The sequence below is a fragment of the Falco naumanni genome, chromosome 8 (genome assembly GCF_017639655.2).
Source record: "Falco naumanni isolate bFalNau1 chromosome 8, bFalNau1.pat, whole genome shotgun sequence".
NCBI lineage: Eukaryota > Metazoa > Chordata > Aves > Falconiformes > Falconidae > Falco > Falco naumanni.
In genome coordinates this window covers 23,195,808-23,222,235 of record NC_054061.1, presented here as the reverse complement: position 1 = coordinate 23,222,235, position 26,428 = coordinate 23,195,808, and the positions used below count along the sequence as shown (strand labels likewise).

General features: G+C 44.3%; 1 protein-coding gene across 6 annotated transcripts in view; it reads left to right on the top strand.

Annotated features, from left to right (window-relative positions):
• Window positions 1–26,428, top strand: part of GALNT13 (polypeptide N-acetylgalactosaminyltransferase 13) — a 158,158-nt gene that overhangs the window by 84,548 nt on the left and 47,182 nt on the right. For all 6 annotated transcript variants that reach the window (XR_005829422.1, XR_005829425.1, XR_005829423.1 and 3 more), the window contains exons 6-9: window positions 393–600; window positions 1,682–1,852; window positions 9,963–10,080; window positions 19,022–19,202. Coding sequence is in view for 2 of the 6 variants with exons in the window: in XM_040604590.1 (XP_040460524.1) it covers window positions 393–600; window positions 1,682–1,852; window positions 9,963–10,080; window positions 19,022–19,202 (678 nt within the window). In the remaining 4 variants the exon portion in view is untranslated. The remainder of the gene's footprint in view (window positions 1–392; window positions 601–1,681; window positions 1,853–9,962; window positions 10,081–19,021; window positions 19,203–26,428) is intronic.

The window sequence follows — 26,428 nt, the reverse complement described above, 5'->3', positions numbered from 1 at the left end:
CACTGTTGACAAATTAGCAGCAGCGTAATCATTTTGCACTCACTCTTGATTGCTGGCTTATCTCGAGCAAAACCGATTGTGACTTTTGTAAAATTTCTGTGGCATTTTCACGGGACGCTCTAGCCGCTGTGTGCGCTCTTTGCCACGTGGCTGCGGGGCGCAGGGTGCCAGCGTGTGCCTCGGTACCTCACCTCAGTCTTCAGAAAAACCCAGGATGTGTCAGGGTGGTTCCCGGTGTCAGGGCAGTGTATGTGGTATGCCCCTGGGAGGGCCGAGCGTGACGCATCAACTCTGCGGTTATATTTGGAGTCCTTGGCAGTTGCCGAACCCAGCTAAAAATAAGGTTTCTCTTCTATTTTTTTTTTTTCCCCTCCCCCAATTATCTTTGGCAGAGTTTTTGAAGGCCTCGTTGGAGAACTACGTGAAAAACCTGGAAGTCTCCATCAAGATCATCCGGATGGAGCAGAGGTCGGGACTGATCCGCGCGCGGCTCCGCGGGGCAGCAGCCTCCCGAGGGCAGGTGATAACGTTCCTGGATGCGCACTGCGAGTGCACCCTGGGCTGGCTGGAGCCGCTGCTGGCCAGGATCAAGGAGGACAGGTGAGTGCAGCGCTGCACCGTGCGCATGGAAAGCTGGAATGGGAACAAGGTCATTGGTCAGAAAAGGAGATCGAGGGGGTTTGAAACCTAGTGGGAAGGTGTTCGCCAGTATTTGTGTCTAGGATCTAATCAGTAGAGACTGGAGAAATCTTAATTTCTAAATAGATATGCGATAAGCTTTTGATTCCTACAGCAGGACTCTGTTACTGACGGAAGACCAATAATGCCAGGATGGCAACTTGCGCCATTCACTTTCACGAGGCCTGGGTGTCCCCACCCGATGGCAGTCTTCACCCCTTCTTGTCACCAGGCACAACGTCTTAGCAGTGACACCTCCAATATCTCTGAAATTTGCACTCTTTTATTTTCTTTTCTTTTTTTCCCCCTTTTTTGGCCTGTTTTTTCCTATATTCTCCTATTTTCTTTCTTCTCTTCTTTCCTCTTTTCTCTACTTTCTTCCTTTACTTTTTTTACCACTTCCCCCTTCTATTGCCCCCTCCCCCTGTCTTGGCCCCCTCTCGCCCGTCTTTCCCTCCCCCCCCCACCCCGTCTTTTCCCCCCCTCCTTTTGCCCCCTCCCCTCCCTTTTTTTCCCCTGCCCCACCAAGGCCCTCGCTCTGCTCGATGGACGAGCAGCCCGGCTGCACACAGTGCACGGTCCCATTTATGAACCGCGCTGCAGGTGCTCCATGAGACGCACACGGTAAAACCCGCCCTGCTCAAGCCCAGCAGCCACAAGCAAAAATAACCCTGTTTGTCCTGCTGCTGCCCATCTTGGGAGGTGTAGAGGGAAACTGCACAGATGCAAGGAGCAAACCTGCCCAACGCAGCGTAGGTCGTGCTGCTGCCGCCTTTGCGGGGGCGGTTGTTGGAGGGGTGGGAGCCCAGCAGGGGTGGGTGTCGGTGGCTTTTAGCTCTTGGGAGCACAGCAAGGGGTCAGAGTCTCCAAAAAGCTGCGGGCAGCAGAGAAGGGGAAATGTAAATGGGGTTTTACGTAGAGAAGCCTCAAACTAAGTGCAATATTCAGCACACTGACACGACAATAGTGTTCTATTTAAAAATAGCCTATTTTATCCTTACAGGAAGACCGTTGTCTGCCCGATCATTGATGTGATCAGCGATGACACATTTGAATACATGGCTGGATCTGATATGACTTATGGAGGGTTCAACTGGAAACTGAACTTTCGCTGGTATCCAGTTCCCCAGAGAGAGATGGACAGGAGGAAAGGAGACAGGACCTTGCCTGTCAGGTGAGGAATAAAGAGTACTGTGCTGTTCGAGTCTACCGTGTACTTGTTTGTGTAGCTAATAGTGCTTAATACCTAAGATTTTGCTGCAGTATCAGAGAACACGTGTCAGTTGCGGCACACTGTTCAGGGCAGTGAAGACCAAAATCGACTGATCCTTAATGCTGCAGTGTAGGTATCAGAGCTGAGAAAACTCATTTATATCTTCTTTTCAACATCAATAATTCAAAATCTTATCTGCTTTGTAAGTTCACCCTATGATTTTTTTCTGTAAATGCCCTGTGACCTTCTGTTTACAGGTGTTACTATTTTTTTGTAATTTTAGGCCAATATTAGAACATACTGCTGAAATACACATTTTTTAACACTGAACACAAGTATTCGGTTATGATGATTTGCACTTAAAATGCGTACTTTCATCATTGCCTAGAGGATAAAATTGATGACTGTGCACACTGAGTCAAAAATGATCTAAGAGTATGTCCTGAATTCCCGTGATCATTCCTGACCTCTTTCATTTAATTGCTCAAACCACGGACTGTAACAAAACCTCTAGAAAAATTTTAAATGAAGCTGAAACAGGACAAATTGGATAAATTACTCACAATGGGTTATTTGCTCAGCTCTAATAGCTTCTGTGGTCTTCATGAAAAGTTTTTTTTTTAAGAAAAAAAAAAAGGCAAAAAGCTTTCACAAGTGGATGTAATGGTTTCAAACCTGTGTGAGAGACATGATGAAGTGGACAGAATTCCAGTCCTGCATACCCCCGCAACAGGCAGATAAAGGGAGAGCCAACTAGGGGGGGGGGGGGGGGGGAGGTGGGCAGCAGTCACAGCACAGCTGTCCGAAACGCTTCCAGGTAAGGCAGGGTGGACAAAGAAAAGCCTTTCAAAATTTCAGGCCAGAAAGTGGCCAAAATCTGTCATTGTTTGTCCTTCAAAGCCTGGAGGCAGGGAAGGGCTGGGATTCTGAGGTTGGGCTCTCAGGAAGCACAAGCGGGTGCCCAGGAGCAGACCCTGTCGCTAGCAAAGGGGGCATGACCCCGTGTTTGAGCCGGGCACTGCATTTCTCATGATCTCAAATATCATCACTCAGCTGTGAAGTCTGCCAGCAGCTATTTCGCTAAAGCTGAGGTGTGCGTTAAAATCTGTAGAGTTAATTATCCTAACGAGCCGCAGAACCGCATGCCGTGCTGGCTGCTGCTCCCACTGTGTCACTGGCTGTGCGCTGTTTATCCTGCCTCTCCCGCACGGCATCAATTCACAGAGACAGCGAGCTGTCAGAGACATGCAAATCCCAGTTCGTTTCCTTATCTTGGAATGGAGTAGTATTTGAAGTGAATCCATAATCAGACATGTAATTGATTCTTTAAATTATAAAAACAAAGAAATAGTGCACTTCCCCCCACCCCACCCCACCCCCAGCTTTTAGCTGGTGGTTGCCTGGTCCTTTGGGGATTCTCCTGGTGAGATGGGTTTTAGTGGGCAGAGCGTGGGTGTAGGAGTCAGAGTTTAATGCCAAGTGCCACATTCCCATAATTATCACTTACACAAGTGCTTTAGAGTGAAGAGGTGGCTCTGAGGGTGTGTAACTGTGCTGGCTTAAGACCAAAGTGTCAGCTTTTAGACATATGGATGCCCTGTCTGATCACATAGTGGAGGCATTCCAGTCTCTTTGGTGTCAGAAGAAGGTACTCCCTGTTTCATTTTCCTTTTTACCTGATGGGAGGGGAACCAGCAAAGCAAGCGAGCTGTGGAACTGCCCAAGTATAACAGCATTCCTATGGGAAACAACATTTAGTAAGTTATTGGCTGCTTTCAGTGCTAGCTGGTATTTCCAGATGTTTATCAAACGCAGTCAGAGAGACTGCGGCAGCCCATCAGTCCTGAGGTGCAGGAAACAATCACAAATTCTGCATCCAAAGAGAAAATGTATAATACTTCACCTAAGAATGGTTCTTGGCAGCTGCTGCCACCTGAGTATTCAAAAAATGAGGCAATAAAAAGAAGCCAAAGCCTAACCCATACCAAAAATTCAGAAACAAATTGATGAGTTCATATGCTTTAATCCATGTTGCTTCCTCCATTCTGTAACATTATTTCAGTCTCATGTAGATTGACTATGTCTTTACTCATGTTTTTTTCTTTATAATCAGTGAAATAGGTGTAGAATGCAAACATCATTGGATTACATGTTTGTGTGCATGTTTGCGTAACATTACCATTGCACTCAAATTCTGCTTTTTGTTACATTAAAATCCACGTAATTTACAGTTTTACTCGAAGTATTTATCTTCCATAATAACATTGATAAATTCCTACCTTTGCTTTTTTGATTTAAAATCATAACGCGTTTTCAAACTGTGAATTATTTTATATACAACTTACTATTTATGTATAATTTGTATTGTTGTATAAGTATTTTTATGGAAAAGATTAGGAGAGCTTGCTGCTGAGAGCTTGCCAGTTGGTATGAACAGGGTTCAGCCGTCACGTACGCTGTGGCCATTAAGCCTGACGAAGTTACCGTGGAAGGTGCTGTACCCTCCCAAAAGGTTGCCTGCCCAATTCTCTCCCGTTCGTGTATGTGAAAGGCTGCTTGCTTGTTTGCCTAGGGAGTTCAAGGAACTGTTAAATTCCTAAGTTATGTATTTGAATCAAATAGTCGCCTTTCTTGGAATCTCTAGATTTAGTGGGAAAAGGTTAATTAATTCAGTGACTCGATATTAAAGACCTACAACTAATTGTCATGCAGTACAGCTGCGGAAGAGCTTTCTTACTGACAACCATCAGAAAAGTTAGATTGGTTGTCATATTTTTAGCAAACAGAACGGTGGGGACTCATAGGTGCCTCTCATACTGATTAGTGATGCTTTGCTTTGGTCAGATCGGGTTCTGATCAGAGATCTGTACGTGGATGCTATTCCTGCTCTTCACGCGCTAGTCCTTACCGCTTTTGCCCCTTATTTTCTTTTTCTGGTTCTTAAACCCTGGTCTAACATCCCTTCTCTCATTCTCATTTTCTTCTTCTTCCCTTGCCTAGCTCACTCTCAGGTCAGCTAACACCGTGATGGCGTAACCTTCCCAGAATAGTCTAAACCAGTAATTCTTACCCGAGGAATCACAGGTTTTGTGAAGGTAGAAAAAGCTTTCCCAGTTTGCGACCACTCCTGGTTTAAAGGCGGTAGGTGGGGGTGGGCAGCACTATCAGTGGGGAGCTGTCCTGGGCAGCAGGTAGGACCATCTCTGCCCCTACCCCATCAGCACTCCCCACCTGGGGAGAGGGAGGATGGAAGTTGGTGGTCATCAGATACTGGCATTTCTTGGGATTTTTTTTTTAAACATAGTTAGAATTATTTTTGGTTTACATGTACAATGATCAGAAGCAGAAGTGATATCAGGAAGCTTTCAGTTCACGAGGTGTCTTTGCTAGGACCAGAACTATGAAGTTAGAAGAGGTAGGGGACAACTAGAAGAAAATCCCTGAAGAAAAGATTGTTCCTGGAGACAGAGCTGTTCAAGACAAGTGTTTCATTCTCTGAGGTTTGTTAGGATCAGCCAAAATGGATTTTTTTCAAGTGTATTTGCAGAAATCAAATATGTAATGTGGCTTTGAGTACAAATGTCACCTGAGCCATGGAGCTTGCAGGGGCTTCCCAGTGTTGCTTTAGGGGTACAACACTTTGAAGGTACAGCAACCCCCAAGGACCCACGTCAGTGGGTAATATATGTTTGGGGTTTTTTGTCTGAATAGTGAAGGCTATTCGGTGCTTTTCTGACGCACCTCTGGATTTTGTGCTGTTTCCCCGTAGAGTAAATGCTGTAACTTCCACTGTCACTGGGGTAACCTCCGGCTTTGCAAACCTTGTAAATGATTAGCCCTTGTCAAAATGTGTTATTGTAAGTGCAAAGCCCATTTCTGTTCCCAGAGGGCTCCCTGGGAGCAAAACCCAGATGGTTGCCCTGTGCAGAGGTGGAGCTTAAAGCAAAAAAAGCCTCCTGCAGGTATCAGCGGTGATGGGTAGGTCTGGGAATGAGGAAACCTGAGAGCTCTGGGCAGTGCAGCTCCCTCTCAGGTGTGGCCTGGCTCCGTGGGAAGCGTTCTTGGGCAGTACCATAAAGCCAGCGGTCCTGCTAAACCTTCCCTTCTTCTTTTTCCACTGAAAAATATCTGCCCCGTATTTGTACTTTGCAGATCGTCTTTTGTCTTCAAGTGAACTCATTTCTCCTCTGTTTTTGCCTGCGGCAATAGAAAACTGGTCTGCACCAAGATCAGTTGACAAACACCTTGTCTTCTATACATCTACAGTATTAAAAACATAAAGTGTTTCTGTGCTGGGCATTTACAGCCTCTGCACGGCACATTTCTATGGATATTTCCATACTTGCCTGAATTTTTGTTAAGCTGAAGGCACTCCAGGCTAGTATTATAAATCATAAAAAATATATGTTTTCTTCTGGAAAATCTTTTCTCAAGTATAAATTGGTTGTTGAGAAGAAAAATACAACATCAAATATTAGGAGCATATTGTATTTATCTTATTATTGTTATTATGGCTGATTAAACTTATTGGCTGCAGTTAATACTGCCTAGATGATGTACAGCCATATTTTAAACTGGTGTGAAAACCTTATTCCAAGCTACATAAATCATATAGTCTCATTCGTTAGCGGTGTGGCTGTTGTGACCATTGGGGCCCTTGGAGTGGATGCGCCCGATGGGGAGCTTGGAGGGTGCAGGATGAAGTGATCTAACGTGGCTTTAGGGAGCTCCCAGCCTGGGGGACCTGAGCTGACCATCCCCGGCCACAGCAGGGGCTGCTCCGTGCCACCCCCTCCTCGCTTCCCTCCCCGGCACGGCGTGAGGCACCGGTGGGATGCAGCCAGCCCAGGGATTGCTGCGGTACCTCATGTTGTGCAGCTCCTCTTATGGGACGTGAAAGGTGCAGGGGTGGGAATGCTGCTTGCCGCTAATAATCGCAGAAATGAGTAGCGGACGTTATCTTCAAAATAAAATTAAAAGGGGGTTTGCATGATGATTTGAGTTAATCATAACACATTAGTGTAGTAGTTAGTATGGCTCCACGTAGGCAAAATATAGCTCATAGGCACAAAGCTTAGACAAAAACCGTAGGAACCCTTACGCTTTCTCCTAGTACTGTTTCAGCTGGCTTTACAGTGAGAGCTCTGCAGATCTGTTTGTGTAACATTAAATTTACATAACAAAGAATAGTCCTGCCTGCTGCGTTTCAGTTATTTAAGAATCTGTGGTGTATGTTGGTGTGTAGTTACTTACATTTTACAGCATGAAACTCAGCACTTTCAGTTAGTAGTTATTAGGGAAACACTATTTTTCATAAACAGTTGCTGATGACATTTCAGAAGAATCCAGATCTGCGTGTGCAGTTCAGTTGCATCATTCAAAAATGGCTTAAGACCAAATCTTTGCAAAAATGGGAAATTTTGTACCATTCGGGCAAAGGCTGACCTCCTGCAGGGGAAGGAGTGAGAGGAGGAGGGAGGAGAGGAGGTTTCTGTTGCAGACAGAGGAGTGGGGATGGTTTTAGTTGTCCGAAACCGGTGGCACTCCTAATTTCAGTGAGGTTGGTGAGGGTAGGAAATCGTTGTGGGCTGGAGCTGGGGTCTGGGCATGCAGCGCTGGGAACAGGCTCGCTCCAAATGTCTGTGAATCCTGTGGGAAAGCGGCCCCTTGTTAGGCAGGTGCGTACACCACGTACCGACGCAGCTTTTGGTATCGGGGTACGTAGCTTTGCCTGGACTTACAGGGTCGTCAGGGAATCAGGAATAGAAATTTGTTTTAGATACAGTATTTTTGCATTGGTAATCATCCGCCACAAAACTGGCTCACTTAAGAATGACTTCAGAGTCCGCTTTATTTTATGCTGCCTGTGCTGGGCAGCGTTTGGCTTCCACGCTGGCAGCAGGCGGAGGGTCTCGCCGCTGGCCACTCTCCCCAGCTCCACTCGCCGCGTGGCTCAGGGGAGCTCGGGGGGTGGCAGGGTTGTGTGGGGCAGAGACCCAGCAAGGCAGAGGGCAGCAAAGCGGCTTGGAAACCTGGGAAGGTTTAGCCTCGTCCAAATGACAGACAGTTAATTAACTAAGCTTTCAGTGCTGAGAGAAGAGGGAGAAAAATAGAAATGAAGTGTTGGTAAACTCAGGGTCCAGCATTATTTCATTGCTAAACTGCGCTGTTTGTTTTGTGGGTTTGTGGGGTTTTTTTGGGGGGGAGTAATGATAGTCAGCTCGTGCAGAAGGGGAAATAATTGCACAGCAGGAAAATTACAGGTTTTGTTGAGAATAAGTGAGGGCTTCTTACTGCCTGGGCTGTGTCTAGTGCCACCGCAGAAGAATCTGTGCACCACAGCGCCGTCCCTGCAGTCCCCACGCACGCTGTGCGCGCGTGTGTAACACACACTATAACCCACACCTTACACCCCGATTCTGTGTGCAAATAGGGGGGTGCTTTACCTAATTCTTTTTGCCTGTAGGGCATATGAAAACTCCTAAAGAAAGATCTAAAAAATGCCCAAGCGATTCAGGTTCCACCACGAGCTGGAGCACCCTTGAAGCCCCTCTGCCACCTTTTTCCTGCATTGCACATGAGCAGTTTTGTTGCTGTTGCTTTTTGGAAAAATTCTGTAGGCTTGTTTTATTTCTGCGTTTGCCTAAGGCTGTCTCCAAACACAGGAGCTCTTGGAGAAGCTGAGCTTCAGATGGGCAGAAGTGCTGATGCTGGAAATGCTTCACTTGTACAGATTCAGGTGCCTGATCTGACCATGGGATATCAGATATTCCTAGCGGTCTGCACAAGCAGTTTATTAAATAACTGAAAGAATGAGTTCAGTTTTGTGACTGAATCCCTTGCATACAGGCCATAGTTACTGCCATGGTTGTATCATTGTACTCATATGCATTCAGCTTGCCTTACGTTACACGTTTTCAAAATCCAGTCTCGCCCACTTTGCAGTTGTTTTCGAAGCTGAGGACAGGAACGTAACTGGTACTTGACCAGAAAGGCTTGATCTGCAGCTACAGTAATGTGCCCAGAGGTCCTCACCAGCAAAGCCCATCACTGTGGGGATGCTGAGATCTCAGCATCCTCAAGCCAGAGCCCGTCTGTCACTGTGGGGATGCTGAGAGCTCAGCGTCCTTACTCCAGAGCCTGTCTGTCGCTGTGGGGATGCTGAGAGCTCGGTGTCCTTACTCCAGAGCCTGTCTGTTGCTGTGGGGATGCTGAGAGATCGGCGTCCTTACAGCTGTCGCTGGTGATAGGTGCCGTCACCCCACACCCTGCCTGAGCTCTCCTGACAGCGGATGCTGGGGCACCTGCAGGGACACATCTGGGCTTAAACCCCGTCCTTGGGGCATCCCCTTTAGCTGTGCACTCAAGTTTGTGTGTAGGCACTGTCCACCTTGTGAGAGGGCTGTGGTTTGGAGGGTACACACAGGCGCAGTAACTCAGAGCTGTGTTCCTGCTAGCTGGGGTGAGCATTTTTCATTTCATGTAGACTTTAAATGCTGAAAAAACACAGAGCAGATATTTACAGGGAAATAGGACATCTTTACACAAAGAGAAGTTGCACTCTGACTGGATTTGCCTGTTGTAAGGATTTATAATCCTGTTAAGAGAGATTATTCCTGGTAATTTTATGCACATTTAGTCTCCCTCTAAGGCAAAGCTGAGGCATTAAACTCTCTTCACTAAGCATTTCAGACTGGATTTTAACTGCTGTTCTGGATGCAGAAGGCCAAAATTCCATCCACTTTACCATCACAATACTCTTGAAATAATCTATGGAAATGTAATTTTGCGGGTAGGAAGCAGTGCTGCAGTTCTCACTCGGGCAGCGCTCCCCCAAGCCGATGAGAGCGCTGCCCGAGAGGCGCACACAGCCCACGCACTCAAAACCGTGTGATTGTCGTTAGTAGTTTGTATTGAAGTTGCTGTGCATAGAGTGTATTTATAGTCAAAATGTCTGAGGTAGTGAAATGTATAGTAGTGTCACTTAATAAATTCCACAGTGTCTTTCAAAAGATATTTTTTCTTTTCTTTTTCCCTTTTTTTTTTTTTTTTTCTGTTTGTTTTCAACTAGGACCCCTACTATGGCTGGTGGCCTATTTTCTATTGACAGAAACTACTTTGAAGAGATAGGAACTTACGATGCAGGAATGGATATCTGGGGTGGAGAGAATCTTGAAATGTCTTTTAGGGTAATTGCCGTTTTCCTTCATTTTATGTCAACACACACAGTTGTGCGGTAACGGTTCCTACACTGCAGACAGGGCAGTTCTGCTTTAGCTGTCTTGCAAGTCATGGGTTAATTTAAATTCTCAAGATATTTGGGAATGCCTCATTATAGTATTTCGGTCCTTTTTACTGCATGAAACATTGTATTACTGTTTGGAAATTTTTACACTTTCAAAATAATATGTATTTTAGTAATACCTTTCTTTCCTTGTAAAAGAAATAAGACTTTCTGTCAGCTAGTGCAAGTCCTAGCTGACATAAACAAGTTACAAATTCATACAGTGTAAAAAAATAAATAAATTCAAATATATGTTTTAACAGAAGTTTTTGAAAGTTTATGTCATCGTGAACTTTCAAGCTCTGTCTGGGATTTTTATTCTGTGTGAGAGCTGAGCTCGCAGAGAAATTTCACATCTTGGAGAAAAGTGACTGTGTTTCTGCTGGAGATAGGTACATTGACCATGACAAGAATAAAATGCCTTTTAGTGAAATGCATTTAGTAATTGTCCTTTAGATATAAAGGAAAATTGGAAAACTGAGTCTTTAATAAGTAATTGTTAGAAAGGATGCTGAAAATTACTTTGAACATCTCTGATGTGTCACAATTTATGCATTTTAAGTAAGTATGCAAAATAAACCCTGGTATACCGAAGTGGTACGTAGCACATCATGGGGATATCCTTCTGTTCTTTTTTTTTTTTTATGTCTTTTTGTCTTCAGCCAGGGCTGGTGGACTATTTTCTATTCACAGAAACTCCTTTGAAGATTTTTGTGAAGCAGGTATTTCTAGAGAAGATCAACTGAGAATTTGAAAGCATTTTCAGCCCATTTTCTATAAACCGTAGTTGTTCACTTCCCGGTAAAATAGAAGGGTAGAGTTACTGCTTCTGAGTATTAATATTTTAAATTGGTGGATTTCAACAGGTTTTGGTGTATAGACCCCTAAAAATATCTCTTGGATGGATGTAGGCCCCTACAAAGGAGCTTATTTTTAACTTCAGCCTGTTAGCAGGCTTGTTTTTCATGTCTTTAGAAGTGATCCCTGGAGCAGAGTGACTAGCAGCACTTTAAAGTGTTAAATGTGTGCCTCTCTCCAACCAAACCCGCATGTTACTACTGTTTGTTCTTCACTGACTATCAGTGTGTGATTTCTGCAAGGTGAGGGTCACCTAGTCCACTGAAATGTTAAGATGAGAATTGCTGATGCGCATTGAGCGCTGGCAGAGGGAACCTCGGAGCCGTTGGCTCTTGCCGGCGTTTGTTATCGCTTACAGAAAACCTTTTGCAGGACCCGTTTTGGGTCATTACTGCGGGAAGGTCCCATTCTCGTTAGTGAAGGGTCTAAAATACTTAACTCTCATTTTGGAAGAACACTGGCTTTCCATCATGAAAATGATAATCCCTGAAAACCCAACTGTAACCTAGAGGGACAAACAAGGCGATTTTTGTTAAGAGTCCGTACTGGAAAGTACATGGAAGCTGTTTCTCTGTGGGCTCCTTTTGGCAGTGGCTATCTTTGTTAACAAAGATACAAATATTGATCGTTTTTCTGTCCGGCCTTGTAAGTGCAACAGAACAAAACAATTTACAATTCCACGGCCTTTTCCTGCTCCCTGGCATAATAGATTCATTTCAGCCGAAAGCATTTGATCTTCCGCTGAGAGCGGCGTGCAAGCCTGTGTTCAGCTCCCAACATATGGTACAGAAGTGCTCTAAATAGGATATTCATAATGCATAGTCTGGCTCGAATAACGCTAATATATTTTGCAAAACCTTTCCTGAGAAGTTCAGCAATTTAGTGGTGGTGTTTTGTCTTTATCTGGTGCTGTTCTGCTCTGGCTCTTGGCAGCTGCGTGGGAAGCTCCGTGGGGCTCCTGGCACGGGTCAGCCGGCTCCTGGTCGGGATGATTTGGGGTTTGCAGTTCTGTGTAATGCATGTTGAGCCGTTACCTCTGCCTTTGGTACAGTTCCTCTGGCTCTCCTCCCTGGGCACTTCCGTAATTTATATAATATAGATAATATATCTTCCATCCCTAAATAATCATTGCTTGAGTGCTGTTTCAAATTGGACTTGGATATCTCAATGCTGAGCAAGCCGGCGATGGGCTTAACTTGTATAAATTTTGTGAGAATACTGTCATGAGATATTAATTTCAGCTTTAAATTAAAAATCTCAGTCAAAAATATGTGGAAAGACAAAAGACCAATGACAGCCGCAGAAAGCCCTAGTGATAAAAGCAGGAAAGCAGGTTTGCCATGATTCTTATTTTATACATTAAGATGGAGGTGGAGGGAGCAAGGGGAGAAGGAATCGCATGAATTTTGGGGCATCATATTAGAGAACACGATTTTATGTCTTCAGAAGATTTTCCTGCTTAAACTTCAAGAAACACTACCGGCCTGGAATGGGTGCAGCAACTTAATAAAAGGGCATGGTGTCAAGAATAGAAATAAAATTACGTGCTTCCAGCACCAGGGATTACCATGGAAATGCCAGGCCGCCACGCGATGCTGTTTCTTGGTATTTAGAGCCTCCATCTGTAAAGAAAACCAGCTGGAGAGTCAAGTACATCAAGGACAACCAGATCAATAAAATACCAAGGCCTCTGCATTTAAAAACCTATCTGATGTTTAACATCTGCAGAAAATTGGTAGCAAAGAGTGCCGAGGGGCTGGGGAGGTTCCTCCGGCAGCCACGTGACAAACCTGCAATTACTCGGCAGGTTTCTGGAGTATCTCGTTGCGGTCAGGAACACACTGAGACTAAGGCCTAGTTTGGGAAACGACTGGAACAGGAGTCAGGATGTTCCTGGAGCTCTCACTATATTGGATGTTTCTATCATCGCGTAGGAGAGGGGTGTTGGTCTGTTATTCAGAGAAGAAAATCAAAAAGCCCTGTCATGTTAATCCCCTCAGCCTCAAAAAACGTGGTAAGTGCCTTTGCTGCCTGTCCCTGGCTTATGTCTGCGCCCTCTGATCTGTGGCCAGCAGCCAGTGGAATGGTTAAAAGGGTTCGCGGTATTTTTGGTTTCAGAGAGGCACACGGGCATTTCTGGGCTGGACGCGATGCCCTGGGGAGGGCGCAGGGATGGAGGGTCCCCACGCCTGAGCAGCACCCGCAGGGACGGAGGGTCCCCATGCCTCCCACTGCTTGGCCGAGCAGCACCGGGGCTGAGTGCGGGCAAGGACCCACAGCACGGCATCACGATCGGTCTGTCGTGTCACGACAGCCCCTTGGTTCCCGTAAGATCCTGGGCGCAGCGTGGCAGTGTGCGCGGCTGTGCGCCCTTCCCTTGCTTCTGGCTGAACCGATGTTTCGTCTTTGAGCTGTGCCGCTGCTCGTTGCTGAGCGGTCTTCAATGATGCCTCTTGGAGGATGTATTTTAATAATGGGAAAAAAAAATAATCCTGGCAGGAATGTCCTACAGCTGTAAGGGTCTACTCTAGTAAATGAAAACCTCATTTATTCTTAAACATTTGCTGTATTTTGGTTCATAGGATTCGTTAACCTTTTTAATTTTTCTCTTAAGTTCCCTAAGTGTTTTATCCCAGTCAGAGAGTGTCCTGAAAACTTGATAGTCAGAAAGCAGCTCATGTAGCTTTGGAAAGAGTATTAAAAATAATCTGTCCATCAGAAAAAAAAATAAAAAATCATTCTTTAAAATAATCCAAGTAGGCCAAAGCAAGGCTAGAAAAAGCAAACGCGTACTCTGAACAGGAATAAAATGCTGTTTACTTTTGGTTTTCTGGCAGCTGTTGGAGGCGCGGAAGAGGGACACAAGGGTTTCCATGTGTTGCCTGAGCGGTGTGATACAGTTCCATGCCGCTCTTGGTCTCTGAAATGTCTGGTTGGACTGTTGGAGGAACTCTTACAGTGAATCAATAAGATGTGAGGATGTTTAATTCTTTTCCAACTTGGTGTAGCATCCAGTCTTTAAAAATACTCTTATTGAAGCATGAGCAAACCATTATATGGTACCAGGGACTGTCTCGGTGCGAGGAAACAGGCGTGGGCAAACGGCAGCCCCCTCGCTCCGTCCCAGCTGCGGCCGCTGCTGCTGGAGCCCAGAGCTGCATCCCGATGGTCGCTGCATTGTGGAAGGAATTGCTGATGAGCCTGGATGCTATTGATGAAGCTTTTCCAGATATGCACAAAGGGTAATTAACAGCAATTTTTCAGCCTGACTGTATGTAAGCTCTCAACTTTCAGCTGCAAAATTATAGGTGTAAGAGAGCATTTAAACACGCTTAAGTAAACGGTTTTAGCAGAACCGTTGATTTGGGTGACTGGAAGACCAGCGCTGTGTAATTACAGGCAGAGCAGTGTGCAGCTCCTGGCGAGGCTGGAAAGGTTGCGTGCGTGCAAGATTATTTTCAGAAGTACACTGTGACATTGAAATTAATTTTGTGTGTAGAATTTGGGATATATAAATCCCTAATCACCTGGCAAACAGATTAAAAAGCTATCTCGGTGCTTTTCAGTATTCCTTAGCTGTTTGTTAACTAATTTTAGGAGCACAGTTTGCCCACAAATTGTACTCGAAATATGTTTGTGTGCTTACATTTAAAGCATTTTTCACACAACGTTTTTCCCTTTCTTTGGACTGCATTAGTTTTCCTGTATGTCAGGGTTCTTATCTTTCTATAGAGAAAATATTCAGGATGCAGCAGTTCAGTTGGTGTCATTAGAGACATATTTGGTATTAAGAGTTTTCAGGGTTGTTTTTTTTTTCCTAATCATTACTTACCCATCACTGCATACCAGCAAGCTATTTTAATTTATTTAATACTAACTGTGCTTACGTATTAACTTACTTTCCTACTGCAGTAATCTCTGGGGATTTTTTTACCGTAGCTTTGATCTGAGCGTATATGTGAGAGATGTTTAATCTAACACCATCATCAATAAGCGCACACCTGAACCAGAAGAGCCCCTTTATGTAAAAAAATATTTTTCTAAACTGAAGTCAATGGGATTATTAACATGTAAAGCATTTGCTTTTGGTGTTTTATATCTCTGCAACCTGAAATTTTAGTTTTATTTTAATCTAAATCTTGAGTTATGATGGGGTTTGCTTTTAAGCGGGCTGGAGAGATTCGCCGGCGAATGGCAGGTTGGCGTGTGTGTTTCCTTTTAGGATGAGGTAGATGATAAGTACTCCCGCCACCCAAGCATGAACAAGCATCAGAGTAATTTTTCTACTTGTTTTAAAATTCAGAGTAAAGCCTCACAGTCATTTTATTTGTATTTGCATACAAATTATTATTAGCCTTAAATATTTGTGATTGTCGTACATTGAGATTTGTGGGAACTGACTGTGACTCAGTGCTCAAAAATTATAGTGAGTGGGGGAAAAAATCAGACAGGGATCAGACAGGGTTTAATGCACTCGCTCTGTGCAATAATAGGAATGGTTTTAAAATGTCTGTGAAAGCAAAGGTAGTTCTAAATAATTAATGCCTATATTTAAAAAGGGATAAATTATGACAAAGAGATAAAGTAAGGCAAATACAAGCCTTCGTTTTAATTCCATGGTGTGCAATGTTTTACTGCAAACTTTGAAGGAATTAATATTTGTAAGCAAAAAGATAAATAGAAAATGGGTTAGTCTTGCATGGGTTTATAGAAGGTAAATTATCACATGCTGGATTTGACAGGTCATTTTCCAGACCAAGGAAATGTGGCAGATCTGCTGGATGGTTCTTCACTGAAACGTTTCAATAAGGGGCACGCTGGAAATTATCTCCTGAGTCAGGAGACGATGGGGATCAGTATAAACGGGTGGGTGGGAAAACGGGTGGTGGTGAAGGGTGAGATGTCAGGTAGGGATGGGTCACTATTAGAGTTTCTTAACTGTAAAGTTGCAGTTGGATGTTGTTTTTTTCCCCATTAAATAACTTTTCACAAAAAGCAAGGAATGAACTCGTGGAATATGCTGGGTTGGAAAATTCAGGGAGGTACTTGAAGTATGAACCAAGTACCATGGTTGGAAGGACACCTGATTTTGGGGAGTGTATTCGGGTAGAAGGAGAAGGGTTAAACTTCAGAGGAGAAGGGAAGGAAGACACCTTCAACCTCAAAAAAGTACTGTGTGACGATAACTGGTTTATGAATAATTCAGTGTGAAAATTAAAGGTAACTTTAATATTTTTTTAAAATGAGATACGTCAATCTCATACCAGAATATTTGCAAACCGGCTGCCTTTCGTCCCTCAGTGCTTTTAGTCGCCGTCAGGGCCCTTATTGCCTGTGACGATGTGTGGGCGGCCAGTACAGTGGAATATTGCCGACCCTAAGGGCTGGGCTCCTGCCTGCGCTGCCCCCGCAGCAAGCGCTGCCGGTGGGTGCCTGGCACAGGGGTCACGGAGCTTTGCTGAGCGTGGGCTTTGGTGGGCAGAAAGTCTCGTTGTAGCCGTCCAGGGTGAGACACCGGCTCTGTTTGTAATTCTTTTCCCAGGAAGGGAGCACTAAGATGACTAGAAGGACTGTGGCAAAGCAATAATTAATAAAATCGTTGCCATGTTCCGAAAAGTCTCGGCATGTTGGAGGAAGGATATGGTTCATTGGAAATACCTGATTCCCAAGCTGTAGGATCAAGTAAATTCTATCCCTGGAAATTTTGCTGGATTAAAAAATAGAGTGAATGTTAAAATGACTGCAGCAGCAATAACAATAACAAACAATAATAATAACAATAGCAATAATAATAATAATAAAATAAAATAAAAATTAATAAAATTTAATGGCAATTTTACTCAGTAATTTTTGGAGCATTACACGGAGCAGTCACCAGCGTTGGGAAAAAGCAGCTGGCAGGTACTGGATACCTGACTTGAGGTGTTTACAAAGAGCTCTTCGGTAGCAAAGTGTTGGGAACAGTTTTGGTGTTCACTGTAGCTGGCATGAGAAGCGATCCAGTGTATTACTGTAGCGTGTCTTGTCTGCACGGTGAACAGATCTCTGGAATCCCACAGTCCTAAAGCATCAGATGAACTTCTGGAAATAGTCATTTGACCAGGGAATATTCAGGAAGGTTGGTTTGTTTGGGGTTTTAAACTAATACTGAAAAGATAAAGGTCCTTTGCTTCTGACTGGGGTGCAGGTTCATCCGCATTCCTATGACAACTGTAATAGATAGCAGATTGTACTGAGGACAGCCAAAAATGTGCTTAAAAAATGTACAGGAACACACATTTTAAGAAGCGGCAGCGTGGGAGGAATTTCCTGCCAGGGAGAGCAGTCGGAGGGGGAGAGCAGCAGCAGCCGGGGGGGAATGCTGGTCCTTGGGCACGGACCATGGGTTAAGGTGCTCCTAAAACTGCCCGTGCCCATCGCTGTCCTGCCCAGCAAGCTGCTCTGTGCATCAGCAGTGTGTATGGCAGTTGTAGTGCCTGCTCCCTTTCCGTATGGCTGCGTGTTCCTCGGCATCCATCAGCTTGACGTTTCACCTGAAGTGACTAGTTGTCACTGAGCTGCAAAACACAAGATGTTAAACACAAGAATATTTTGATGTTGTCGTTGCTTATCCCAACAGAGTACATCACTTAGCATACTAATTAAATTATATAAAAGGATTTAGCCCTAATTAAATAAAATCTGCATTAAGTTACTATGGTAACTTAACGTCTGTGTCGAGGAGCTCTAATTACAAGACTGCACCAGGGTTCCTGTTTAAAACATCCAATGGTTCTTAAACTCTTGTGGTTTATTACCAGGAGGCATTGTAAATTTTAGTCCTGCTGGCTGCTTAGGAGGAGACTAAAGTGAAGGGTGGGACGAGCCTAAGTAAGGAACTGGGCAGCTGGCGATACCTTTGGTGATGCCAAAAATGTCAGTGAACCTTAGTGAAGAGTGAATCCCGAGGGACTGATATTGTCTGGCAGAACAGCAAAGCTTTGTAACCTCATAAGCATCCGATGGAAATCTTTGTTTGCCCCTCTTGTTCACCCGACTGCCTGTGGTGTGCTCCAGTTCTGCAGGCTTGGACCTCCAGCCTCCTTCCGTTTCCTCTCTACTTGTTTTCAAAGCCTAGAAAGATGGGAGATGGCAGAACAGAAGTTAACACACAAGCTGATGTGTATCATAGCAAGACTCTTGTCATCTGGCAGAAAAATACATTACTTCATTTAACAACAGGGTATTAAAGGCCAGGATTATATAATTTTTTTATACTTGTGCAGCTGTATTGAAACCACTGAGCTTACTCAGAGTGTAAATTCCAGTAGCGGAAAGGGACAGTTTGCATCTAGAAATTCATCAAATTCTTTTCTTTGTCTATAACTTTTTTGGGGTTTTTTTGGAGTTGATCATGGTACTCACCATGTGAACATGCATTTTGCATCTGCATTTCACTTCTGTGGTTCTGTGGTGCTCAGAGTACCTGTGCTGGCTGCTTGCTATTGCTGTCTGTGATAGTAACCAAGCCCTGCTGTGCCTTTGCTCGGGATGGTCATGGGCATGATTCTGCTTTGAAAAATATGTCCATAGACATATCCATATCTATATCTATATATCTATATACACACACACAAGTAAAGTTCTCTGTTTCTTTAAATATTATGAAATCCTGGAAAATTCAAACAAATAACATCCATACCCTACACTGAATCTATTATAGGATGATGCTTTTCTCAGATGGTGCTTTGCATGTGTTTGTGTTGTAAGGACACAGAACCAAGTGAACCATCCACACAGGCATTCACGTTGTGACAGTTGTTAAAGTCTGTGCACGTTCACCACTATCAAGAGTTTCCCTTAAACTTTTTCTTGAAATTCCCCTTTGAATTGTGACCTGGGGAAATAAATCAGGAGGTAGCTGCTAACCTGGCAGTCCCAACTGCTACAAATTCGGCGTGGCTTGTATTTGGTTTAGTCAACATTTTTTCTGCATGTTTTAATTTCAGATTTGGCAGTGCGGTGGCTCCCTTGAGATTGTCACCTGCTCGCATGTTGGCCATGTTTTCCGAAAGGCAACACCTTACACCTTCCCTGGTGGCACGGGACATGTCATCAACAAGAACAACAGGAGACTGGCAGAGGTCTGGATGGATGAGTTTAAAGACTTCTTCTATATAATATCCCCAGGTAAGAAATTATATCCTGATCATATTATGTTCTGTACAGCTGTCTGAAAAAAAGGGAAGCGTAAATGTAAGGCACATAAAGGTAAGTGTAGACATGTCCACATGTGTGTGCACAAGTTGAGACATAACAGCAAAAGTGCTTTCAAAATTCCGGTGTTTCAAAATTCTATCCTTTCCATTTGTTAAAACCTTCTATAATCTGTTCCCAAGGTAGAAATATATTAGTTAAGGCTCCTCCTTTCCCAAAGACCATGAGGTTTTCATCAGAACGTTATTCTCATAACGTTAGTTTTCAACCAAGTAAGAAAGTTCTTCTGACGCATTTAGTCCAGGAAAAGTAGAATTTGGCCAGATTATCGTTATGATCCCTGAAGATCATAATGATATTCTTATAATAATAATGAAGATCATAATGATGCCTTCAGAAGGCATCAATGGGAGGGCAGCAGGTTGCCCAGAGAGACAGTGGAGTCCCCGTCCCTGGAGGTATTTAAGAGACATAAATGCAGTGCAGAGGAACATGGCTTAGTGGTGGGTTTGGTGGTGCTGGGTTGTACTTAAAAGTTGGATATTAAAGGTCTTTTCCAACCAGAACAGTTCTGTGATTCTCTGCTGGCAGAGGTGCTCTGGGGCTGCGTGGACAGCAGGAGCCCTTTGGAGCACAGGACTCAGTGCCATGAAGTGTCTTCATCACGTTCCTCTGTCTCACCAACGCCAAGTATCATTCCTCAGGAGAAACGCTCTCTTCTAAACATGCAGATTGCTCTTCCTTTTTATTGGTGATTTTCATTTAGGTTTCAGTATAGAGCACATAGCAGATACAAATTACAAACAAGGTCAAATACATGAGATAAAAAACATATTCCTATTTGATCTTATAATAGTTAAGGGTTATATTGTGCATAAATATTTTGATGAAATAACCTAACATTATGTTAAAGCTGGGGACGTTTTATGTAAATATAATCAGGGCCCCCATATGAGTGAGCTTATTAGAGTAGGTACATTAAAAATGGAGCGTGACATGGGGCTTTCGTCACTCTCCGTGCGATGCGCTGAGGTGTCCCTCCAAAAAGGACATGTCCCACTCAGCCTGGCACACAGCTGCCTACCCAGGGACTCCCTGGCTGGGAGAGCCCTCACTTTGGTTGGCGTAGACAGTCAACCTGTGCCCATGAAGTGACAACACATTTTAGTTTGTCTTTTTTTTTTCCTCGTTAATTAAGCATAAGTTTACTTTATGCAACTAGCTCTTAAATAAATCTTGGTCTTTAGAATAATGTAGCTACCCTCAAGTCTCTGACAGGACAGTTTTCTTTCATGTTCTTACTTTCATCATTTCAAACGTACATGTTCACTTGAAAAATGAGACTTGGAGGCGATTCAGTTTTTATCAGACTTAGAGTTTTAAACAAACGTTTTGGGTTTTTTTTCCCCTGAAGAAACCTAAGAATCAAAAACTTTTAATGAGTGGCTGTGATCAGGAAAAAAAGAGTGTGTACCTGCAGTGCTGGCTTTCAAGTAAAGACTGTCTTGCACCTGTATTTCAAGTAGACCTTTGGTCACAGCTGACCTCTTAAAGCAGGCATTTTGAGCTTAGACTTTTCTTTCTATAAATCAGGACCGGTAGTTTTATTTAATTTGATTTGGCTGAAATAAATGAAAAAATAAGGTCAATATACTTTATAATGTTATTTTCCTTTTAAAGATTTGTATACAAAATAGAAAACTATTCTGGGTGGGTATTTACTCCAAACAGTTTTACCAATACCACAAAATTATACAGGTAGTAAAAAGTAAATTGCTTCAGTTCAAAAGCCAGAATATATAGTCATATGTATGAAAAACAGTTATTTTTCATAGTATTTATAAATTACTTAAAATGTCTGTGGTAGAGAGTAACCATAGACTACGTAAGCTATTGTTCCTATTTTCTTGTGTGCTCTGGGATAATCTTCCAATTCTTCCATCTTTAAACTTTCTTCCCATTTAAATTCTGTAGCAACAGAATCAGTTTACATTTTCACTATCACCGAGAAGTAAACCTGGGACCATATAATTATCTGTATGAGTTCTGCGTTTCATCTCCAGCGCAATTTACTGTTATTATACCTCAGCTCACTCTGACTGCAAACCTGCTTGTTTCCACAAGCTGTTTTGGTGCTTTGATTTTTCCAGGGGTGCAAGACATCTCGGTCAATCATCAGGTGCCAACCTGCAATCATGAGCTGTGAAGTCGGAAAACTCTTGATTTCTGCATGGGTTGTCGCATGTGTCCTGTGGCTGTCACACTATGCGCTCATAAAACATTCTGAGTCCATCCTGGAAAACCCTTATCAAGCCAAATAATCTAAGGCACCATTAAAAAAAAAAGTCTATGCACACCTCAAGTGCCCCGTTAATGGCGTAAAAAAGATATTTATTTATTTATATCTTATATATACACTAAATGCAGATGTGTAAAAATGTGTATATAACCAAAAGATGCAAGCATGAAACAAATCTTTAAGAAAACATCACCAGGCTGATGATCCCCATCAGTCAGAGGTTTAGGGTGGCCCCGAGCGTTTTTGGGAAGTGCCGGCAGGGCTCTGCCTCCAGCTGGGAGGAAGGGCCATTGCATCGCAAGGGAGAGAGGTGCCGGCAGATTTCCTCCGTCCTTGTGAAATACCTCCTCGGGTGCATCTTCTCGTGGTGCTCTGGCCCCAGGGCTCTGAGTGGAACACTGATGGAGGAATGCCTGGTCTCAAGAAAAAGTAAGTCTGTTCTCTTCGGGGAACAGCCCATGAGGAGAGGTTTCTTGGTCCAATAGTAGGAATGAAACCATGGAAGAAGACAAAATGTTGCTGACTTCAGGGTGGGTAACAAAAGCCAAACCAGCCAACGAGGTGAACCACCATCCCTCTCCAGCCATGTTCTGTACGGGTGGCAGTGGGATTCCTGGAGGGCAGAGGTCTCCAGAAGCCATTGGTATCTTCAAGTCCTGTTTGTCTTCTGCTATGTTTCTTCTGAGTCGTGCAAGGATGAGCTACTTGCTGCCTTGGTCTGGAGGAGCAGGTCAGCTGTTAAAGCTACTGGTGTTTGTCATCACTCATGGCGCTGATTGAACAGACATCATGGGTCACACTTGGTGGAAGTGCAGCATGGGTTCTGCTTGTGCTGGCTTTAACAGCATGCAGAGGGTAAACATACCATGAGTGCAGAACAACCCCACTGACAGAGTCCTCTTACATATGGAAATGGAACTTTGTGTGAGATGGGCAGGGTTGTGTCCCTTCAGGATTCTGTCCCTTTCTAATTATATCTGCCCAATTAATGCTGGAGGGGTACGGTATGTGACAGAAAATTTGCTTGACTGTTTCTGACATAATTGGTTTCTATTCCCCTGCAAGAGGAAGGGAAAAAAATGGAAAAAATAAATATAATGCTGACAAATGAATGTCTAATATGATGTACAAGTGAATTCACAACCCATGTAAGAGACAGTCAAGTTCGAACCATAAATTTATCACATGGGATTAGCCATTGTTTAATTCGCTTCTCCCTTAAGTTCTTTTTTTGTGCAGTCTTGTAAGAGCAAGTTCCCCATTGCATTTGCGTTGAACTAAATACATTTCTAATATTTCACCCTGAAAGCGTACATTTTCTTAAGAGTGTGCGAGTACTAACAATGCATATTCACCACATAACATATGTGGCGAATACACTGCACTCTGTGCTTTTATATTCTGCTTTGACAGCAAGTTTTTCTAGGCTGATGAGGAGGTAGTTGCTTTAAAGCATTTAGGTGAGCTGAAGCTCTAAAAGCACTGTACTAAGGGCTATTGAAAACACAATACATTTTAAATGAAATATTAGCAAAATGCATGTAAAGGTGAGTAGAATAGTGCACGACAGGATAGAATAATTTAAAAATTCCAATTTCAGAAAGAGTGCCAGATTAAACTGCTGCTCTGTAGTTTTCTAAAACTTGTTAATATTTCAGTTTAAAAAAATGCTTCCAAATCACTTATGTTCTAATTTTCAAATTCCTAAATGCGACACTCAAAATCCTGGATCAGAACTCTTTCAGGGTTTTTTTCCCCTCTCTTTTTCTCTCTACCATTGCTTTTCTTTTTGTGTCACAGCCTTCTAAGCAAAGGTCCCTTTGGTTACAGCAGGGCTTGATTTTTATATTTTTTTTTAATCCTTTCTTACCCAGAATTTCTACCGAGATATTGTGAGTTGTGGTAGGGAGGAATTCAGTACTGAGCAAAAGGTGATGTTTGGCTATAGAAAGTAAAAGAAAAAGGGCATGGAAAAATGTATCCGATTTAAGTCTGCCTTTGGCTTTTCTCCAGCACATCTGCGAAAGCTGGAGCAAGCCCCTCACTGTGGGCGCGGGCAGCCGCCGTCCCCCTGTGCCCCGTGCTGGCACCGCTGCTGGGGGGGGGGGGGGGCACAGGGACACAGAGGGGCCAGAGCCGGGCAGGGGCTGGGGCACGAGCCTGATGGGGGCGGCTGGGGGAGCTGGGGGGGTTCAGCCTGGAGAGGAGGGGGCTCAGGGGGGCCCTGATCGCTCCCTACAACTCCCTGGAAGGGGGCTGCAGCCAGGGGGGTCGGGCTCTGCTCCCAGGTAACAAGCGACAGGACCAGAGGGAACGGCCTCAAGTGCACTGGGGCAGGGTCAGACTGGGCATTGGGGAACATTTCTTCATGGAAAGGGTGGTCAGGCACTGGGACAGGCTGCCCAGGGGGAGGTGGGGTCAACATCCCTGGGGGTATTTAAGAAACATATAGATGCGGTGCTGAGGGACATGGTTTAGTGATGGTCTGGGCATCGCTGGGCTAATGGTTGCACTCAGTGGTCTTAAACATCTTTTCCATCCTAAATGATTCTATGGTTTTCCCCGCTCTGCTCTTTTGACAATGTGATGTCAGACCTCCAACAAAATAGATTACTTTGGAACCACCCATTTAAAAGAAAATTAAACTCAAGACAGTGGCAGTAGGAAATACCTGTCTCCATCTATCAGAGTGCTCACATTGCAGGATGCCATGTGAATGGAGTGATGCAGTCATGCCTCTGCAGGTCGAAGCATTTTAAATATGAGATTTGGTTTTGAGAGTGGCTATGAGGAGCACATTGGATGGGTAAATCAGAACCTTAATCCTCTCTGCTGGTGGTTCCAGCCTGGAGCTGTCTGTGTGGTGCTGATGTAGCAGGGCATTATTTGGTGTGGCTGTTGTCTATCAGGGAGGCGGGTGGTTGGATGCATGGATGGATGGGTGGATGGATGGATGGATGGATGATCTCCAGGTTTGGAGGAGTGGTGGGTACTGACATGCACCTGCGGTTCAGCTGGGCGGAAAATGCCCAATTTGGACGTTTGGAAACGTGCAGATGCTTTTGATAGTAGAAGCCGTTGTGAAGCTCTGTGTGGAAGAGCAGCTGCCATGTGAGAGGTCAAATGAGCACGCGTTTTGATGTCTCCTCATTAGCACCTGTGTCTTGGACAGGAATTACAGATTATTTCCTGTTGCGTTAGAGAGCAGCTTCTGAAATCATTTTGCGGCTGCCTTTACAATTTCTTAGGTTTCAGCAGCAGCGGGGGAGGATTTTGTCAGTGAAATTTTTTTTAGCTTGGATGTCCAATATTAGGCTTTCCAGCCTGCATTTCATCAGCTGGTTTCCGAGGTGAGAAGACATCCCTTCTGCTATGGAAAAGACCAGTTGTTGCCGTAGGCCATTTTAATTTCGGCTCCTAAGCACAGATACAAATTAAAGGCTATCTTTAACAAGCCATTTTTCAGCAGTCTGACATCCAGTGAGATATCATGCATTGCAAATACCGCTTTCCACGGCGATTCCTGTGGGAAGGAAAAGCTGCTAGCAGAGGCATCCTTTTCCTTTTTCCACCTGGGGAGGACGTTATCAATTTCCCTATCAAAATTTCCCCAGGGTTGACACAGGGCTGGGGTCCTTCTGCCTTTTCTTTTATGCCGGTATGATGCTAAGGCAGCTCTTAAAATGCAGTCTCCATCTGAAAAGATGGCAAGATAATAAGGTAGAAATCAAAACCACCCTGCAGTATTTCAGATGCAGGACCGTATGGGATGGGTGGACATTCCCTCTGCACCCCCTGGGTGTCTGGGTTTGAGTATGCCTTTGGCTACCGCTGATAAAAATAAGACCTCAATTAGGTGAAGCAAAAGGGGCTTATCTTGCAGTTTTTAATGCTACTACCTGGGGAGGGGAGGGAGGCAGCCGTGTTTCAAACCATTTAAATTGCTCTGCACGTTTGTGGTGGGTTGTAGCACAGCAGTCAGGTTATGCCAGGGCCCCCCTTGAAGAGCCGTTGTGCATGGGGAGACCCTCACAAAGCTGTGAATGGCCCCGCTGCGCTGTCCCACAGCCTCCCGAGCCGGGCGGGGGAGATCGTCCTGCCTGCTGAACCCTTGCAGCTGTGCTGGGGTAGGGGTGGGGGGGTTCTCTCCCACCACCGGTGCTGTCCCGACCACGGTTCCCCCCATCCCACCTGACCGACTTCACTCTTTCATCTCTGCTACGCCTTGGTGTGCCCCTTGGTGATAAGCATCCCCGTGGGACGGGATCCCACCTTCGGGCACATCAGCCTGGTGCTGGCCCTGGAGGGCTTCTGGCAGCACTGGGCATGCACCAGCGGTGGGGTTGGTCCTGCTGGCTTGGCTCCAGCTGCCCTTACCCCCTGCCCCCCGGGCAGGCATGCAAGGTAAGAACTTCTAGATCATTTGTTCTCGGTTGTTAGTTATAGGTACAACTGTGGAGTCAAAGAGGGATAAAATGATTCAGGTTTTGTCATGACAATATTTCATGAAACTGTTTCCTTTTATTGGAAAAATTAGGGTGAAACGCCACTGCACCTTTTGTATTTCTGGTTAAGTTATCACCTGCCTTTCTATGAACAAAACTGTAACTCGCTTCTGAAATGAACACAGATAGTCAGTAATGCTTCTAAATGTGATCTCTCTTCTTTAAACAGTTATACATTGGCATATTTGCACAAGATTTTGATAGAAAATTCCAATACAGAACCTATGGAGAACATGTTATTGAAAAAGAGGCTGAAATGAGGTCAGTGCCAGTGATGCTGGCAGGACAAGATCAGTTTAATTCAAAACTTAATGTCTGTTGCTGTTTCAGTCGCTGGAAAGAATTTTGGTATAGGGCTCCTTTATATTTTCTGCTGTCTTTAAAAGTTGTTTATG